Source organism: Herpailurus yagouaroundi, unplaced genomic scaffold (genome assembly GCF_014898765.1).
Source record: "Herpailurus yagouaroundi ecotype Mexico unplaced genomic scaffold, PumYag 191, whole genome shotgun sequence".
In the NCBI taxonomy this organism is placed as follows: domain Eukaryota; kingdom Metazoa; phylum Chordata; class Mammalia; order Carnivora; family Felidae; genus Herpailurus; species Herpailurus yagouaroundi.
Window position 1 is genome coordinate 7,460,021 of NW_024412422.1, and position 21,155 is coordinate 7,481,175.

The window sequence follows — 21,155 nt, forward strand, 5'->3', positions numbered from 1 at the left end:
GTTTAAAAAGTCAGGGGGGATAATCCTCCAGCTTTTCCTGTAACATGCCTTTTCTGCTTAACATTGAAGATATTTTAAAGTCAGCAAATTTAAGATTTTTCCTCATTTTTTTTCTGTGTTTTTAAAACAGTTGGTATTCTGCATCATAGGATGGATGAACTGTTGTTTAAGCAAAAGCTGTGAGAAACATTGGTTCAATTTTTTCTTCTGTAATAGTATAGTTATGCATTAAGTTTTGATAGTTACAACTACATTTTAAAAAAAGATGTTAGTTTACATTCCTGTGGGCAGTACATAAATGTGCATTTCTTCTATCCTTGCCTATAGTGAAATTTATCAGTTAAAGTTTTTCCACTCTAAGAGATATCTCAGTATTTTGATTTTGCAGTTTGTTCATTTCTAATGAGGTTATGAGCATCTTTTCATACATATGAGTATATGTATTCTGTGACTTTTCTTATTTTTTAAAAGCATTTAATCTCTAAAAAGCCTTTTTTGTTTTCCTATTTAAAAATTTCAGTCATTCACTAATAGGACTCTGTATTTCAAGTCAGATCTTTACATGTTATATACATTGTTAGAGCTTGTGCTGTTTCTAAAAGTGCACTGTAACTGCTTGCCAGCTGCATGCATTTTCTCCTTAAGGTCCTGATGAGGTAGTACTGTTCCCATTTGTCAGATAAAAAAACCAAGGCACGAATTTTAACTAATTTAACCAATGTCACACAACCAGCAAGTGATGGAGCTGTAACTGATTTCACAGCCTGGATGCACTTACCCAGTGCATTGCATTGTGTGCTCTTCTTTCTTCTGTCTAAATCCTTGCAGGGCTTCTGTGAAGCTCTTCCTAGCCATTCCAGGCACTATTGGTCTCTTTCTTTTCTGAGCCTTTTAAAAATTAACAGTGCAGACCGTATAATATAGAGCGAGCATGAAGGTAGAAATCACTGGAGCATGCAGATTTGCCTGAGATTAATGGAGTGATGATACAGTTTACATTTTTTTTTAAGTTTCATCAGAGATTAATGGAGTAATAATGCAGCTTAAAATTTCTTCCCACAGATAGGGAGAGTTCTTTTCTCTTAGACTGCTTTATTCCAAATTGAGGAATCATTTGGAAAATGAGGAAGTAGAGTAGCTTATTGTTTTGATCAATTTTGGGGGCAAGGTGAAAACCTAGGTAACTGTGTAGTCTCAAGAAAACTTCCATCATCTCATTAGTCTTTTAGTTTTTAAAAAATAAAAAGCTAATTTACTCAAATGCTTACATCAAAAATGACTTACTGTAGTACCGTGATCATATATTTATTAAAAAAATAGACAAATAGCTTAACCAAGGTAAAAATTAATTTCTTTTTTATATACGAGCGGCCTGGAGGCAGGCACTTAAGAACTGGCTTTGCTTGCTTCTCAGTCATCAAGTGTCTCAGGCTTGCTCTTACTACTCCATTGTCCTTAGTCTATTACAAGTAGCATATTGTCCAAGATAGTTGTTCAAACTCTAGTCATCATAGTGGCATTCTAGTTTGGAAGGAGTAGGAAATGTCCCTCGTTTTTAAGGAAACTTCCACCAAGTTTCTTATGACGCCTCTGGCCATACTTCACCTCAGGAAAGTTTTAAGTAAGCGTGTTGTTTGCCTCAGTAATACAGATTGTATTTTACTATGGAGGAAGGAGCCCTTCATGTTTGGCCAGCCCTAACAATGCTATACAGTGAAAACGACAGAAATTTCTGTTTCTAGCCTGTACTGCACTTGGGCAAGAAATCATCCTGATGTCACTAATGAACTTCATTAAATAGTTCAGTTCCCAGAAATTTCACAAGAGTTCTCCTTTAGTTAAGGTTAATAAATATAAGTCATTAACCATTTTCTGATGTAGTTAGACATGACAATAATTTTTTCAAAAACATTGCATACTTTCTAAAAGAGATTCATAGTTACATTGGGAGATGTGCAAGATGGTGTTTTGGCTTTATTAAAAATAGGTTTTTTTTCTTTCAGAGATTTTTTTCATGAATTCTTCCATTAATACATAAATATTTGATCTTTGCATACAATACAGTGAACCCATTTTAAGCAAGTAAGTATAGTTTCATGAGTTTTGACAAATGTATACCTATGTGAAACCACCACTGAAATCACAATAGAAAGCATCTGTGATGCTTTCCCTCCATTTCTAGATAGCCACTGATATATTACTATAGATTCATTTTGTCTTTTCTAGATTTTGTTTTAAAGTGTACTTATTTTGAGAGAGAGTGAGTGAGCTAGCATGTGAGCGGGGGAGGGACAGAGGGAGGGAGAGAGAATCCCAAGCAGGCCCTGTGCCGTCAGCACAGAGCCAGACGCAGGGCTCGATCCCTTGAACCACAAGATCATGACCTGAGCCGAAATCAAGAGTTGGACATGTAACCGACTGAGTTAAAAAAATCTAGGATGGATTTTTTTTTTTTTATCAAGGGAATCATATAGTGTATGTGTCCTCTTCCTATTGTTGCTTAAGTAGGTTATTCCTTTTTAATGCTAAGTTGTAATCTCTTGTATTGCTATTCCAGTTTGCCTACTCTTCCATGTATTGGTTTTTATGAACATTGATGCACTGGTTTTGTGTGTGACCGATTTTTTGTTTTTTCTGTAAATAGGATTATAGTTGCTGAATCATGTGGGAAACATAGGTTTCACTTTATAAAGAACTGTTAAAGTTTTAAAATGTGGTTGTCCTATTTTACATTTCCATCAGTTACATGAGAGTTCTAATTGGGATTCCAAGGTAACAAAGATTTTCTCTCATGATTTCTCCCGGAAGTTTTACAGTTTTGTTAGGTTTAGGTCTGTGATCAAGTGGCCCCTTTTGAGTTCATTTTTTGTGTGTGTGGAGTGAGGTATGGGTTGAAGTTCTTTTGGCATGTAGGTGTCTAATTCTAGCATCATTTGTTGAAAAGACTGCTTTTCTCATTGCGTTACCTTGGCATCTTTGTCATAAATCGAGTGGATGTATTGCGTCTGTGTATGTCTATGTTTATGCAAAGGTTTATTTCTGGATTCTGTATTCTGTCCCTTTGGTTTATGTGTCTCTTATGCCAATACCACAATATCATGATTACTGAAATTTTATAGTATGTCTTGAAATCTGGGCAAATTCTCCCAACTTTGTTCTTTTTCAAAATTATTTTGGCTCTTTTGGGTACTTTGCAATATAAGTTTTAGAATCAACCTGTGAAGTTTTCAGAAAGATCCTGCAGGGATTTATTGTGATTTCATTGAATTTGTAGATCAAATTGGGGAGAATTGACAGGTTGACACTTTTAAGGCTTCCAGTTCATGAACGTAGTCTAGCTTCCATTTTTTTTTTTTTTTTTAAGATCACTGATTTCTGTCAACATTGTAGTTTTTGGTGTACAGGTATGAAATATATGTTATTAAATTCATCCCTTAGGACTTTGTAAATTTTTCAATTGTTTTAGATGGTTTTGTTTCAAAATATTCTAATTGCTTATGCTATTATATAGAAATACAATTGAATTTTGGATATGTATCTACATACTGCAACTTTCCTAAACTCGATTATTAGTAATAGTCGCTTTTTGGTAAAGTCCTTGAATTTTTGTAACTGTACATGAGGATATTGTCTGTGAATAAAGATTATTTTATATCTTCCTTTCAGTTTCTATGCCTCTTACTTATTTTTCTTGCTTTATTGCATTAGTTAGGACCTATACTACAAAGTTGCATAACAGTGTTACCTCTTTGCTTTGTTACTGATTTTACATGGGAAGTACTCAATCTTCTATGATTAATTGTGATGGTAGCTGTAGTTTTTGAACATCTTCTTTAATCGGGTTGAGGAAGTTCTCTTTAATTCCTGGTTTACTTAGTTTTTACCACGATTAGGTGTTGAATTTTGTTAAATGTTTTTTCTGCATCTATTGAGATGATCGTAGGTTTTGTTCTGTTAACATGGGGAATCATATTAGTGGGTTTTTGAGCTAGTTTGATTCAAATTACATTGATGGGCTTTTGAACTCATTCAGCTAAGCCTCACTTTCCAAGATATACTCCCATTTCCAGGGTGTGTTATCATTTTATGTACTGTTGGATTTGATTTGCTACTATTTTGTTAATTTTTAAATCTGTGTTCATGAAAGATACTGACGTATAGATTCCTTCCGTATCTTTGTCTTGTGTTAGTAATGTGAATCTCATAAATGATGTGGGAATTAGTCCCTTCTCTGTTTTCTGAAAGAGCCTGTGTAGGATTAGTGGTATTTCTTTCTTCATGTTTGATGGAATTTACCATTGAAGCCCTCTTGCCTTGGAGAATACTTTGTAGGAAGGTTTTAAATTACAAATTCAATTTCTTTGATAGGTATAGGGCTATTCAGATTTTAACTTTTTTATTTGCTTTAGTTTGGTAGTTCTTTCGAAGAATTTGTCCGTGTAATCTAAGTAGTTGTATTTATTGGCATCAGGTTGTTTGTAGTAATTGCATTATCTTCAGTGTCTTTAGTATGTGAAATAATTCTTGATGTTGGTAATTTGTCTTTTCTTTCTCTCTTGATTAACCTAGAGAGAAAGTTCTCTATTTTATTGATTAACAAAAAAAGAACACCGGCTTTTTACTGTATTGGTTTTCTCTGTTGTTAGTTTCACATTTCATCCATTTCTTCTCTTTTCAGTATTGTCTTCCCTGAGATTACATTTCGCTTAATTTACACTTCTTTTCTAGCTTCTGAAGGAAGAAGTTTGGAGCAGTTTTACACCTTTCTTCCTTTCTACTGTAAATATTTAAAGCTACAGATTTCTCCTTGAGCACTGTTTTACTTGTATCCCATACAATTTTGTATATTTTGTTTTCATAAGCAGTTATTTCAAAACATTTTCTACTTGTGATTTCCTTTTTGTCCAATGTGTTGTTTTAGAGGTATTATTTATTTAATTTCCAGATTTTGTCAGGAAGGGGAATGTTCTAGATATTTTGTGACTTTCTAATTTTGTTCAGAAATTTCAATTGTAAATATATTAATATTTGTTTTATGGCTCCACATATGGGTTCTCTTGGTGAATGTTCCATGTGCATTTGAAAAACTGTATCCTGTTGAGTGTTTTTTTTTTTTTTTTTTTTTTGATAAATGTCAGTTTGGTTATGTTGGTTGATAGTGTTGTTCACGTTTTCTATACCTTATTGATTTTCTGTCTACTTGTTCTATCAGTTGCTGAGAGGAGGCCTGTTGAAATCTTCAATTATACTTCTGGATTTGTCTATTTCTACTTTTAGATATATCAGTTTTTACTTCATGTATTTTGAAGCTTTGTTGTTAGACAAAGCTGCACATTTGGGATATATGTCTTCTTGAAGAGTTGACATTTTTATCATTACAAAATTTCTCTATTCCTTTATAGTCCTCTTGGAATCCACTTTGATACTAATCTAGCCATTTTAGCTCTCTTATAATTTGTATTATAACTTGTTTTTATATTGAAAGTGAATTTCTTGTGGGCAGTATGTAATTGGACCTTTAAAATTTTTACTCATCCTGAGAATTGATGTTTTTTACTTGTAATAGACTATTTGTGTTTAATATATTTGTATGATGGTTGTGTTTAAGTCTACTGTCTTGGCACTTTTCCCTATCTGTCCCATCTGTTCTTTGTTCCTTTTTCTTCCCCCCCTCTTTTCCTGCCTGTTTTCAGATTATTTGAGTGTTTTCTTATGATTCAATTTTATCTTCAATATTGGCATCTTAGGGGCATCTGGCTGGCTCAGTTGATGGAGCATGAGACTTTTGATGTTAGGGTTGTGAGTTCAAGCCCCACATTGGCATCTGAAATATACTCTTTGTTTTACTTTTTAGTGACTGTTCAAGAGCTTATAATATGGGACTTTGTTATCGTAGTTTATCTTCAAGTAATATTAAATTTCATTTATAATGTAAAAAACCTTAGAACAGTATACTTCCATTTTCTGTTTCTGGCTTTTGTGCTACTGTTGTCATATATTTTTCTTCTATATCTGTATACAATCTGTGATGCATTATTAGTTTTGCTGTAAACAGTTAACTTGTTTTAAAGAAATTAAAAGTGAGAAAACATATGTTTTCTATTTATATATTAACTGCTTTGGGTGCTTATATTCTTCTGTGTAGATCCAGATTTCCATCTGCTATTTTCTTTGTACCTGCAGAACTTTTTAAAAAGCACTTATTCTACTTATATTTATTACGAGGTAGTTCCATGGGTTTCTGCTCATCTGAAAGAAGTCTGTATTTACCTTCACTTTTGAAGGATATTCATGCTTGATCTAGAATTCTAGACGTGGACGTTTTTTCCCCCTTTCACATGATCTGTTGTTTCCAAGCTTGCATATTTTCTGGTGAGAAGTCTGTTTAAAGGATTGTCTTTGTTTTCCCTTATTTAATGTGTCTTTTTTCCCTTTTGACAGCTTTTAAGATTTTTTTAAAATCGCTGGTTATCAGAAACTTAATTTGGTATTTTTTGCTTTTTGTTTTTTTTTGTTTTTTTTGTTTTTGTTTGTTTGTTTTGATTTATGTTGCTTTGGGTTCACAGAACTCCTTGGGTCTGAGTACCTTGTTCTCATGAAATTTGGGGACAATTTGGCCATTTTTCAAGAACATTGTTTTGGTCCTCCCTTCTACCTTTGCATTCTGGGACCATAATTATATATAAGAGTGCTTGATCATAGTCTTCTTTTGGCTTTACTCATTATTCTTTCAGTTTGAAAAAATACTTTGTTCTTCAGCTTATATAATTACATTGTATGTTGTCAGGTCCCCCGTACCCCCCCTTTTTTCTTTTACTGTGCTACTTTACTGTTAAACCCATTCAGTGAGTTTGTTTTGTAATTTGTGCCTGGAAATTCTCATGTTTTTATGTTTTTCATTTCTTATTAAGTTTAAATTCTTGACCGTACTTATGATAGCTTTCTTAAAGTGATTTTTAATTCCACCATCACTTTCATTTCTGGGTTTGTTTCTCTTCACTGATTTTTCTTCTGGCCATGAGTCTCTTTTTGCTATGTCTTTGAATGTCTGGTGTTCTTTTATTGGGTGGTGGATATTGTGAATATTATGTTGTTGAAAGTCTGGATTGTATTTCTTTCCTGTAAAGAGTTGAATTTTGTTTTGGCTGGCAGTTAGCTACTTGTAGATGAGATGATGATGGTAGTGATGGTCATTATTTTTGAGAATCGATTTTTAGGCTGTGTTAGAGCAATCATGGCCCTTCTGTGGTCTCTGTTTAATGCCCAACATGTTTAACTGTTTTCATCCTGACTGTTCAGAACGAGACTTGTCTCCCAGTTTTGTGTGAACTGTTAGAGTGATAGCTCTCTAGTAATTCTTTGCCAGGCCTCATGGAATTTTGCTCTTTGAATGTGTAGCTTAGTGTATGTAGGAACTATTTCACAAGAACCCCTATCAGATCTCTGGAGCTCTTTTGCTGCAGAACTTTCTGGTGATAGGCTCTCATAAATTCCAGCTGCCTCAGCCTTTGCAAGGCCTACTTCATTTGTTTTCTTTCTCTTAGACATCCTAGCTCCATGCTGTCTTTTGTCCAATGTCTGAAAACAGTAGTTTCATACTTTTTTGTCTAGTTGTTTATGGTAGAAGGATAGTTCAGTGTTTCTTATATTTTAAATGCCATATTTGCCTGTGTGTGTTATCTTCTATCCTAGTTCAGGGTTTTGTTTTTTGCTTTTTTTTAAGGATCAGAAGGTAGTTATTTCAGGCTCACAGGTCACACAGTGTTAGTTACAACTAATCAGCTCTGTGGTTGTAGTGTGGCAGGAGCAAAGATAGTATGTAAATAAATGGGCAAAGTTGTGTATGAATAAACCTTTATCCATAAAAACATTTGGCCATCTAGTTGTGGTGTTCTGACACTCCTTTCCTATCTTAGCCACATCGTATTTCCGGTATGGTTTGTATGTTTCTCTCCTATGATTATCGACACACATTTATAGGCAAATGTGTCCATTATTACCAAGTTTGTGGTGAGAAATCATAATAATTTCTTCTTATGTCATTCTTTTATTTTCCCCATCTTTTCCTGCATTATTATGAAGTTTTGTGAATCTGTTGAGTGTGAGTTTTTCTTTCAGATTACACCAGGGAACATAAAATTTTAACAACAACAAAAACATTCAGCTGACCCATGGGGTATAGTTTGTCAGTCCCTTGAACTAGTTGACTGAGATACAAGTGATATTGGAGATACAAAATCTTATGATTGGAAGGGAAGAATCTTTGAGATTTGTATTTCATGTTTGAAAGGAACCTTATAAATCATACTGTCCAACCACCCCTTTGATGTTTGAAGCCACATCCAGTATTAACAGCTTCTCCTTAACATCTCATATGTATGATTCTCAGGGATCTCAACCAGGGATTTTTTGAGGAAGCTATCACTGTTGTTGTTTTAATCATCAGTTTTTCCATTTGATTCTCTGCTACCACTTGGGTCTGTGCTAAGCATATCTAATTCATCTTCCACATATGAGTCTTTCATATAAGTTGAAGACTTCATAAATTTCTTCAGAATGTTAACTCTATATTAAATGCATCCAGCCTAATTCCACTATGGCTTTATTCTTTTTGTTTTTTGATTTTTTTTTTTTTTTTTTTGCTGCCATGTTTATTTGCTTGAAAGTATTGAACATGAGGCCATAGAGACTCTAGCCATATGACATGTTTAGATTTCCTTACCAACCTAGTCCTTCATCTGTTAATTTGTTCCAGTTTATCTAGATTTCTCTCAAAGTATGGAGTTGGGAGCTGAAGGCAGTATTGACTAGGGACTTGCTATGTAAGGTACATTGTGCAGGATCTAGATCCTGTGCTTTTAGCAGTGTAGCTTAAGATGGAAGTAACTTTTTTAGTAGCTCTTTCACATTGTTTAATTATGTTAAGCTTCTTGTCAAATAAAATCTTTGAGCCCTTTTCACTCATATTCTGCTAACCCAGCCTCCCTAGTTTTAATTTTATGTTTTGGAACTAATATTGGTAAATATTCAGGAAAAAGTTGTTGTGAATCAGCAAAAATGTACGTATGTTAGAAAACGTCTTTGATATTCAGCTTCATCATATGGAGAGTTACCATATTGCGTTTCTCACAACATGGAAATAACATGTTAGGTGGGAGTCCTATGGGACATCCAGTGTCTTGTTGTCCTCAGCCCCTCTGCAGAGGGAACCTGGGCAAGCTGCTTAGGTAAATGTAGGAAGAGTTGAAGACTTAGGTGGGAGGAAGTGTGTAGCTGGAAGTATGCTCTGGTTAATTGAAGTTTTAATAGTCTAAAAATGGAGCAAAAAAAGACAACAGCACAATATTTTAACACATGGTAGATAACCTTTTGGCTTTTGCAACACAATTTATGGGATGTCAAATTATTCTTAAGATTAGAAATTTGGGCCAATCGGTCTATAAAGTGGTATAATGTATTTTCAATATTAGTAGTAATTTTTGTAGGCATTAAATATGTCTTACTACATTTGATCAGTTTTTTCTTTTTAAAAAAATTAGAGTTGTATTATTAACATAGTTTAAGAATCAAATAGCTCTACAAGGTTTATATGAATAATATTCCTCTGCTGGCTCCTATTTTACCTTTTCCACAAACACTTTCACCCCCTTTTGTTGATTATCTTGATTCTTACTTAAATGTAAGAATCTAATACTGAATATTCTAAATACTAAGCTTGCAGTTACTTTTAAGGTTTTCAAATTCTGGATCTTTCATTATTGAAGATGAGGATTTAGCTCATTCTCTCCGCCCCCTACAAATACTTTTCCCATCTTCCCATTTTAACGAAATAGTTACATGGTAATTTTAATTAGCTTATTATTCAGTGTTAACATTCATTTGATTATGTAAATGTATGGCTGAGCCATCTAGTATACTCTGATTACTTTTTCTGCATAATTTGAAGATAGTAATTACCTTTTTTCTTTATTTGACTATTTACTATGTATTTTTAATTAACTCATCCTCATACTTTTTGCCTATTGTCTGAATCTCCTTTTAATTTAAGACTTGCAAATGTATTCTGTCATTTTCATCTTCTTGAGATACAACCTGTTGCAATCTGGATTGGTTGCCCTCTACATTGATGCACAGTTGACAGCCTGTAATCATCTGATTATTCCCTGTTGTTTTAGGAATTCGTGTTCACTCCATCCCATGTTGGATCTATTTCCTGAATCTCTTGGTTTATTTGGTTTATTCCTTCTTTTTGGAGGAGTACATCTCCAGGAGTTTCCTGAGAAAGGGTGCGTGTTCTCTCTCTCTCTCTCTCTCTAAGTCTTGCATATTTTAAAATATATTCTACTTCTACACTTGATAATTTAGATTGGCATAGGTAACTAGTTTGGAAATCGTTTTCCTTTATGGAAGCTCTGAGGACCTTCTCTTTGCCTGTAGTGTGTTGAAAGTTTACAAAATGCCTTGAGTCTCTTAATGTGTTGTTCTGGGTATTTAGAGAGCCCTCTCAATCTAGAAATTCACATTCTATTTTTCTCAGAAATTTTCATGAATTATTTTATCAGTAACTTCCTCTTTTTTCATTTTGTGTATTTTTTCTTTCTGATAGCTCTTGTATTTGGTTTTGAACTTCCTGTGCTGCTCCTCTCATTTTAGCTCCCCCACCCTCCCTACTTTTCAATTTGTATATTTGCTTTACTTTTTGGGATATTTCATAGACTTTATCTTCCAGCCCTTCTATTGAGTTTTCTCATTTTTGGCATCATTAATTAAAAATTTTCAAGAGCTCTTTTTTAGTTTTCTGAGATAGTCTATAGGTCTTTTATTTATTTATTTATTTATTTTTATTTTAAGTTTATTTTTTAAGTTTATTTGTTTTTTTTAAATGCTTATTTATTTGGAGAGAGAGACAGTACAAGTGGGGAGGGACAGAGAGAGAGAGACACACACGCACACACAGAATCCGAAGCAGGCTGCAGGCCCTGAGCTGTCAGCCCAGAGGCTGATATGGGGCTTGAACCCACCAACTGGGAGATCGTGACCTGATCTGAAATGCAGAGTCGGATACTTAAGCGACAGAGCCACCCAGGCGCCCTCAAATAGTGCAACCATTACATGGCGTGAGATCAAGCCCCATGTTGGGCTCTGTGCTGACAGTGTGGAGCCTGCTTGGGATTCTCTCTCCCCGTCACTCTTTGCCCGTCCCCCACTTGTGTTTGTGCAAGTGCTCACTGTCTCAAATAAGTATTTTAAAAATGGCAGCACTATTTTATCTCTTTGAGAATATTAATAATGGATTAGAATTTTTGTTCTTCTCCCAGTCTAGTCTGTTTCCTTCAAGTTACTTTTCTGTTTGTTTCTGTTTCTTTTTGTCTATCATTCCTCCATATTTTCCCTCAACTCTTTAGTAATTCTGGGTTGTCCATGCTTAGGAGTGGTGGACTGAAAAACTGCTTGGAAGTTGAGTATGTGAGTGACATTTACTGTGCACTTCACTGATCTGGGTGGGCTCTTTAGTTGGGGGAACCTCTGTTGTCAATATTTTGAGGTCTTTTCTGTTGAGCTGGTTAGATTTCCCAAAGAAGACTTCCAGATGCCCTTTCTCTCTAGGCGGTGAAAGACTGGCTGCCAGCTTTCTGGGTGCTGAGAGCGAAATGGGAGAGGGTGGTTTTTTACTTTTGTTTTGTACATGTTCACTGTTTTCACTCTGGTTCCCTGCCTTCAGTTGTGTCTGTGTCCCTCAGTCCAGGTACTCTCTGTTTTTACTGGCCCCAGAGAATACCCTTCCAGTTGTTCGATGGGGTAAAAAGAGCAGTGGGGAGGGTACCTGAGTGCCTGAGTTCTTGAGTGCCTTCTAAGCAGGCCTTCAGCCACTTTTCCTTATTTCATCTCCTTTCTGCCTTTTAACCCTCCATCCAAAGATAACTTGTATTGTTAACTCCTGAGTCTGAGGGGATTCTGTGTATACTGGGTTTTATCTCCCCTTTCTCCATAGCTAGGATTCAGTTTTTTTAGACATTACAAATTTCTTTACCTCTTGAGCATCTGCTTCTTAGCTTTCAAAATCTTGATGCTCTCATCTTCTCTTCTACCTACCATTGTGATGTTATGATTTAAGGGAAAAACAAAACAAACATTCTTGACTGGTGTTTTAGAGGAGCTTAAGAGAGCAAAAGCAGATGTGTCTGTTTACCCTGGTGTCTTTACCTGGAGCTGATTAGTTGTGTTTTTACAGAAGTTTTCTATTATTCCTGATTTTTTCCCTTTCTCTGACTCAAGTTGAGGGATGATTTAATGTGTTTGCTGTATTTTCCTGATCTTCTAGAGTAGTAACCCTATCATGGGAGGTTGTGAGGTGAGGCAGATTTGGAATTTCCTCGTACACCCATGTTAGCCCCAGATAATCACAGCTGCCTTTTCTACACACCATCCTAGAATCCTGCTCAAGATTGGTATTAAGGTAATTGTTCTGTATTTGAGAAGTCTCTCTTTTACCTATTTCTTGAAAATTCAGATCTTCTGGCAGCTCTCCTATTCGTACGGATCATCCTAAGGCATATAATTAAGGGTTCAGTCTCATTTACAAGTTGCCTTTGTGAGTAGGATGTAATTAGCCTGGGCCAGGAGACTTGAACTCATTTATAGTATCTAGGTCAACCGTATCGCTTTACAGGTCAGGAAGCTGTGCTGCCCTGAGAGGGGAGTAGATTTCCTAGTATCATACAGGTAAATAGTTAAAAAACTAGGACTTGAACCTAGATCTTCTGACCTCCAGCCAGTGTTTCTTCTGTGGTACTATACCTCCCTGAGTTCATTCATACCAAGTCCTGTTACTTCGACTCTGTTCGGTGACTGCTGAATACAGCTTCAACCCTGAGGAGCCACACTGCAAGTATATACTTGTTAGTCATGTGGGTTCTAATTGCAATGGGTCAGTGCAAATAAATGACTTCCTTTGGGAGAATTTATCAGCTCATTTCCTATGTATTGTGTCTAAAGAATAGCACATTAAGAATCAATATAAATTTTCTTTAAATACATTCATGCTGTTAGAAACTGCATTTATCCCGATTCTGTCATAATCTATTTAATTCCAACCATTCTGAACTGACTGTAGTGGCCTAAACAGAAGGCCACGGGAGCCTCTGCCAGTTAAGTTCAATTTTCTGAGGACCTTGACTACCTGTTCAACAGATGCCAGCCATTGAGGAGAAAATTTCCCTCCCGTCTTTCTTCCTATTATTAGAATAGTTATTTTCTTGGCTTGTTGTACGTACCCTCTAAAAATTAGCTTGTGTAGATACAGTCTTATAGTGGTAACATGTAAAAGAAGGCATATAATTATCTGAGTGAAATAAAAACAGTCTCTTCTATTCATGGGAGGTGTGTGGGCTCTCTTGTACTAGTTTTCTTAATACCTCAGGAAGACTAAAGAAAGATTCGTGAACTTTCTTAAATTAGAAAGTATGGCCATGAGCTCTTGCCATTGCTAAATTGAGTTGATGACAGTTTCTTTGTACTATTTTATAAACCTCTAGGGCTAATTTTTACCATTAGCCTTAAGAAGCAGCATGGCAGAGTGGGAAAGAATTTATGCCTTAAATTCAGTTATGCTTTAAATCCATTTATATTTGGGATCTGCCATTTGCTGCCTGTGTAGTTTTGGGAGAATTATTTAACCTTTCTGAGTCCTAATTTCTTCACCTGTTTGTTTTTGAAGGTTAGAAATTCTATGTGAAGACCCTGCTGTGGTGCCTGTTGTTAAATAGGTGATGCATCGGTGCTCAAAGTTGGGGTTATTATTCTATACATGTGTGTGCTGGGTTTTTTCCTTGTATATTTTAATTCCATCTTTTGGATTCCATCTTTTAAAAACCATGTAATTTTAAACTTAAATATGATTATGGATTGTTTGCCAGTGAGAAATACTGCATTTTGGGATAATTTGCATCTAGAAATATTTTATACGGTTGCTTCACAATTTTGGAATCATTAGATAAAGGATTTTGAGGCTTGGAAATCTGTACTTGTGTCAGAAATTGGGTCAATAGTAGTTGGTGTGGAATTGATTTTTAACTATAAACATGATCATGGTATATGAGGCTGTCTAATTGAATACACATCCATGATAGGATTTTTTTTGGACAGTATTTCAGTATTACGGAGTTGTATTTCCTTTTTTTTTTTTTTTTAATTTTTTAATGTTTATTCATTTTTGAGTGACAGAGAGAGTGCACGCGCTGGAGGGGCAGAGAGAGAGAGGGAGACAGAGAATCCAAAGCAGGCCCCAGGCTCTGAGCTATCAGCACAGAGCCTGACCTGGGGCTTGAACCCACAAACCATGAGATCATAATCTGAGCCCAAGTTGGATCATTAACCGACTGAGCCACCCAGGCGCTCCTCCTCTTTCCTCTCCTCTCCTCTCCTCTCCTCTCCTCTCCTCTCCTCTCCTCTCCTCTCCTCCCCTCTCCTCCCCTCCCCTCCCCTCCCCTTATTTATTTTGAGAGAAAGCATATGTGTGCATGAGTGGGGGAAGGGCAGAGAGAGGGAGAGAGAAGCTGAGAGAGAGAATCCCAAGCAGGCTCTGCGCTGACAGCAGGGCTAGAACCCATGAACTGTGAGATCATGATCTGAGCCAAAATCAAGAATTGGACTCTTAACTGACTGAGCCACCCAGGTGCCCCTGAGTTGTCTTCCCTCTTATCAAACATTAATTAATTCAAAATTTAAAGCTAAGCCTTTGCACATTCACTTTATACTTAGTTATCTCGGTTAGGCTTAAATGGTGTTTCATTGTTAGATTTTTCAGTGAAGACTGGTATAATGATATTTAATTTTAGCTTTAAGGTAATGAACGAAATTGTTTTAAGATAATGGGACATTTTTCAGTTTTTCTGGTTGAATTAGTTATGAAGTGATTAAGTTTGTAGCTCTGTTGTTGTATCACTTGCATTTGTGTTATATCACTTGCTAGAACAACTCCATAAAGAATATAGAGCAGGCGGCAGCGGCTTCCCTTTATCACTGAGACCAGAGAAGCACTGATAGGAAGTTAGTGGAAGTGCTGGGATTAGGAAATCATTCTCCTGAATCAAAGCCAAATATTTTGTTTGCTGAACCGTGCCGGATGTTACAGGTGAAAGTATTCTAGTGAATAAATTGCTGTTCATAGATTTCTTGGGGACTGACTCACCTGATGTTTCAATCTCTGATATATCTTAATTTTCTAACCTTTTAAATATAGTTAATGTACATATTAGAGATTTATATTTATTGGTATCTTTTGTCTCCCCCGCCAACCCCCAGATCCTTGGGCAGAGAACATGAGCTTAGGTGCTTATAAGAAAAATTAGTCTTTTACTTAACTTTTCTGATTTCAACTGCCTCTTAAAGTCTTTTTATTTAGTTTACTTCTTTGACCTTTATTTAAAAATTGATGTTAGGCTTTCTGTTTTAAACACACACATACGTACACATTGATTTCATTCGAAGAAATAAAGAGATTTGTATGCGAGAAAAATGCACAAAAGATCTGAACAAACAACTCAAGGAGAAATAGTACTGTCATTACTAGTAATGATAGTGATATCATTTATATTTTTTGCCATATGCCAGGCATCTTCCTAAGTATATACATACTGACTCATTTAGTCAACTCTGTAAATACTGTTATCCTGATTTTACTGGTAAGACAACAGAGAGACAAAGGTTAAGTAACTTGCTAAGACTTGCTACTTACAGCTAGTGAGTGTAGGGCTGGTATTCAAACCCAGGAAGGCAGGCCCCAGATTATACTTATGATTAAATATGTGATAATGATTCCCTCTGAACTGAAAAAGGACTACATATTAGTACAGGGACATACCATTCTATTAAATTGGCAGGTATTTAAGAAGATACACAATTTGGGAGGAGGTTATTTGTATTAGTGGGACTACTAATTGAAAAACTGTATGGTAGCACTCATCCATGAGTCTTAAAATATTCATATTCTTTGGTAATTCTACATCAAGCAGTCTCTCTTAAGAAAGTCATCTGGAAATAACAGTATGCAAGGGTGTTTTTACCAGTTATAACAGTGAAAATGAAAGTTTGTCTAATTATTACGGGATAAATTATGTTTTCTCCAGTGAATACATACGTATTATACAAACATTAAAAACTGTTTTAAAAACAATTTTTTAAATGTTTATTTTTGAGAGAGAGAGAGAGAGACAGAGCATGAGCAGGGAGGGGCAGAGAGAGGGAGACACAGAATCCGAAGCAGGCCCCAGGCTCTGAGCTGTCAGCACAGAGCCTGACGTGGGGTTCGAACTCACAAGACATGAGATCATGACCTGAATGGAAGTCAGATGCCCATCAGATGCCCAACTGACTGAGCCACCCATGCACCCCTAAAAACTGTTTTTGAAGAATAATTTATATATATATGTAAATATAGTAATATATATATATAATTATATATATATAAATATAGTAAGTCAAAAAGCAGGATATAAAGCCATGGTAATATGGCTCTAAATTAAAAACTATGTACAGAAAAACAGGAAGAACATACATTAAGATACTAATAATTATTTCTGATGTGATTATGGAAAATATTCCTGGTGTTATTATTTTTAAAATTATTATTACTATTTTTAATGTTTATTTTTGAGAGAGAGAGAGAGACAGAGTGTGAGCAGGAGAGGGTCAGAGAGAGAGGGAGACACAGAATCTGAAGCAGGCTCCAGGCTCCAAGCTATCAGCACAGTGCCTGATGGGGGGCTTGAACTCAGGAACGGTGAGATCAAACCTGAGCCGAAATTGGATGCTTAACTGACTGAGCCACCCAGGTGCCCCTCCTGGTGTGATTATTTTACTTTTAATTTATATTATTTATTTTTGAACTTACTGCATTGTCCATGTAGTACTTTCATACTAAGAAAACAAAGTGGCATAAAGGGGAAACCATAAATGATGCTTTTACCAAGAATATTCATTAGAGATTGGATTTGCATATCTCACAATGTGAAGGGGGGTAAGTCACTGAATGCCAGACAGTTTTAATTTGGACATTATTATATTTGGAACAATTTTTTTTGAAGTGACACATTTTATGGGATTGAATAAAATTGATATTTTTTTCTTAAATGTGTTTCGTTCATTATGGTGATTGATTGTTTCAGCACTTTAAATTTGTTTCAGTTATGTTAGCAGGAGATACTGTTTTTTTCTATCTTATACTTGATTTTTGAAAAACAACTGACAAATATTGACTTGGTGGCGGTGGGGAGGGAAGATGAGTGGGTAAGGATTGAATGCAAGGGACACATGGAGTCTTTTGTGCAGAATGATATTATGAATCCCTTTTATTACCAGTTTTGTATATATAGTTGTAGTTTATAGCTATTTAAATAAGGAATTCAGCTTCTGTTTGTGTTGAACCATCTTTGAGTTTTAGCTGCTTAGCCCCCTCTAAGATTTAAGAAATTTTAAAATACAAATGTAGGTAATGGGATAAAGACCCGGGTTCTGCTTGCAGCTGGTTTAGTTTCCATGTTTTAAAATGTGTTTGGAAGACAAAAGACAAAAACATGAATAAATTGCTGATAACTTTGCATCAGTTTTGTTAGTAGCTTGCTTTGGCGTTAATGATGAAGCACTATGATGCTGCATGATAACTGCTTTCTTGATTAAGAAAGATTGAAACTAGCTTCTGGATGGGAAGGAATTGAGGAAATTCTTTGAAAAAAACGATTTCAGTTTTCTGAACTTATTTTTTAAACTCTTACCTGATTTCTTCTTTTTTGAAAATGTTTATTTATTTATTTTGTGTGAGAGAGAGAGTGAGCATGCATGTGTGTGCGAGTGGGGTAGAGATAGGGAGAGAGAGAATCCCAAGCAGGCTCTGCACCATCAGCACAGACACAGACATGGGGCTTGGTCTCATGAACGGTGAGATCACGATCTGAGCCGAAATCAAGAATCGGATGCTTAACTTACTGAGCCACCTAGACTTCCTCTTACCTGATTTCTAAATATAATTTATGAATCAAATAAGAAATAATAGAAAATAGCTTTTATATGTAAGGACTTTATAGTACATTCTGGGTAAAAATGGTTCAACCGGAAATAATAATCATTTGTTTGTGGTGATTTGGTATTTAATATGAAGAGCCATGTAGAAATCTTGATATAAAAAAATGAAGTTTTGAGGCACCTGGGTGGCTCAGTCGGTTAAGCGTCCGACTTCGGCTCAGGTCATGATCTCGCGGTCTGTGAGTTCGAGCCCCGCGTCGGGCTCTGGGCTGATGGCTCAGAGCCTGGAGCCTGCTTCGGATTCTGTGTCTCCCTGTCTCTCTGTCCCTCCCCTGCTCATGCTCTGTCTCTCTCACTCTCAAAAATGAATAAATGTTAAAAAATTTTTAAAAAATGAATTTTTTCTCCCTTTAAAAATCAAGGAGGATTGACAAACATTTTTCAGTAAGAGAACTCTTAGGTGAAGTATAGTGACAATATTTATTGTAGCAGATTTGCTTATCTGTAATGGAAGCCTGTTTTTAAGTGTTCTGTAAGTAAAAAGAAATATCAAAACCATTGTAATTTTCTTGTCTTTTTCCAGGCTGAACTCACGGGAATCAAATGGCGTAGGTACAATTTTGGAGGGCATGGGGACTGTGGACCCATAATTTCAGCCCCAGCCCAAGATGATCCAATCCTGTTAAGTTTCATCCGCTGTTTGCAAGCCAACTTGCTGTGTGTATGGCGTCGCGATGTCAAACCAGATTGCAAAGAGTTATGGATTTTCTGGTGGGGAGATGAACCCAACCTAGTGGGTGTAATACATCATGAACTGCAGGGTAAGGTTTTGTTTTTTCTTAAAAACTGTTACCATCGTGTGTGTGTGTGTGTGTGTGTGTGTGTGTGTGTGTGTGTGTGTGTGTATAAAATTATAATTATTTAACAGTAGTAAGTTTCACAAAGAATTTATTAAAACTTGCTGAGAAAAATTCAAGTGTTTAATGGGTATGTCTCTTGAAAGGAATATCCTCACTCTTACTCCTCTTCTTTCTACTTCCATTATTTTTTTCAAATTTGCTTGTTGTTTCCCAGTCATGATAGGAACCAGAACCTGTGAGCCACTGTTACTAAAGGAAAATACTGTGTCCCCTGGGTGTTTTGGGGTGGAACAAGGCTAAGATCCACTGTTTTAAAATGATAGTGAGTTGTGAGTAATTAGCAAGTCTGTGAAATGAACAGAATTGTTTTTTCTTGGACTGTGGCTGTTGTGGTTCATTACCAGCTGAACACTGATGGAAAGTTGTAAAGTGATAATAAAAGTTAGTACAAGCCTTATTGAAAAAGATTATGAGATGACATTGGATAGTATTTTGTAGAAAGATTAAATAACTCTGATTTTGAGGTAGCAAGTTTTCCTTTGTTTTGTTCCTGCTTTTTATATAATTAGGCGATTCCAGGAAATACTTGCTCTCCAATGTTGTCTAATTTTTAACTTCAGATTATAGCTGATATGTGGAAACTTTGAATTAATCTAAGAGTTTCATTACTCTAAGCTATTTTTTTGTATTTATTGTAGATTTATAACCAGGGGAAATTTTATCACTATTCTTTGAATGTCGGTAAAGTTTTTTTACTTCTTTACGTAAATGTTTCCATTTAGTATGCTAAATAATTTTTCTAAATCAAGATTAATTACAATCTTTAGGGTAGTGCATTAACCCTTTTTGACTTAACTCTGCTAGAGCCAACTTTAATTATGTCCAAACTACTCTATATTTTGTTAGTTTGTGGTTGAAAAAGTTCAGATAATGTTTGAGATGTTTTGTTAGTTGATATATTTAGTGTTTTTTTTTTTAAAGGAAAGAGTAAAATTAACTTTAATGTGTACTTGAGGTTCTATTCTAAGGTGTCTGAATATGGCTAAAGAATTTTCCTGCCAAGTTTTGTTTGATATCTTCCTAGCTTTTCTTTGCAGCCATTTTTTTTTTTTTTTTTTTAAATCTGTGATATCCTTTGCCACAACAGCCAGAGGGCAGTAAACCACAGTGGACTAATTGAGCTGTTTACCTTATGGTCCATTTGTCTATTCAACATGAACCTTTCTCCCTGTAGTTTTTAGAATGTTTGGTTTATAAATAAAAGAACCCAGTCTGGGTAGGATTGCTTACTTAGCTGGTTAATCAGCAGAATCTTAGAACTTACATACATATCAAAGCTTATTTTAGGTAGTTAGCAATGAACTCAGGTAAAATTAGTTTAATTAGTTTAATCCACATCTGGATTCCATTTATCAGAATTTTTAAAATAAGATACCCCCAGAAGATAATTATAGCATTTATATTTGTTCGTTTAAATATCAAAACATATAGTTTTGTTATAAAATTTTTTTATACATGTAGTAGAGGAATATAACATTTTTGTTTATCCTTTATTTCTCATGTTTACTTCTGATTTTTAATGTCCTTCAGTTTCTCTACTCTGTATTGATAGCTTATGTCTGAACTTCTTGGTCTGGTCTTCATTTGTTAGCAGCACAAATTATCATTTTATAATAGTGATGAAACCAAACCCAACTGTTAATTAGGCTTATTTACTTCATGTATGGAGTAAAGCTGTTTGTCCATACCAACAAAGCACGTGATCAGTGTTCTTAGAAATAACAAGTTACTGTGTTATTTCTCATTGGCTTTGTTACTGAGTTAACAAAAAGATGTAGACTATCTAAAATTTTCATAGTTGTTTTAGATCGCACATGTATTTATTTCATTGATTAATTAAATATCTTTTTGGTAAAGAATTAAGCAAAGATTGACTTCTGTTTATAAACTTTTTTATAAACCACAGTAATACTACATTTTAATTAAAAAATTAGGAAAACAGAACTGTCAGATGAAGAGAATAAAAATCCCGAAGTCTAAAACAGAGTTGTAATATTTGGTATTTTTATGTATAAGTGAAATTGGTATCATACTGTTTTGTAACTCTGTCTTTTTCACTTTACAATGTATTGTGAATGTTTTCTCATGAGAATGATTATTTTTTATTTGTATTTTCTAACCTATTGAGTCTGAAAACAGTATAAACTTTATTCTCTTACTTGCTACCAGGAAAGTATTACAGTAATGGAATAGTCATAACTTTGTTAAGTACATTTA

At 35.1% G+C, this 21,155-nt stretch overlaps 1 protein-coding gene across 2 annotated transcripts in view; it reads left to right on the plus strand.

Annotated features, from left to right (window-relative positions):
- The window catches only part of MED13L (mediator complex subunit 13L), a 306,657-nt gene that overhangs the window by 16,907 nt on the left and 268,595 nt on the right, over positions 1-21,155 (plus strand). For both annotated transcript variants that reach the window (XM_040443794.1, XM_040443793.1), the window contains exon 2: positions 18,602-18,839. In XM_040443794.1, the coding sequence (XP_040299728.1) occupies positions 18,602-18,839 (238 nt within the window). The remainder of the gene's footprint in view (positions 1-18,601; positions 18,840-21,155) is intronic.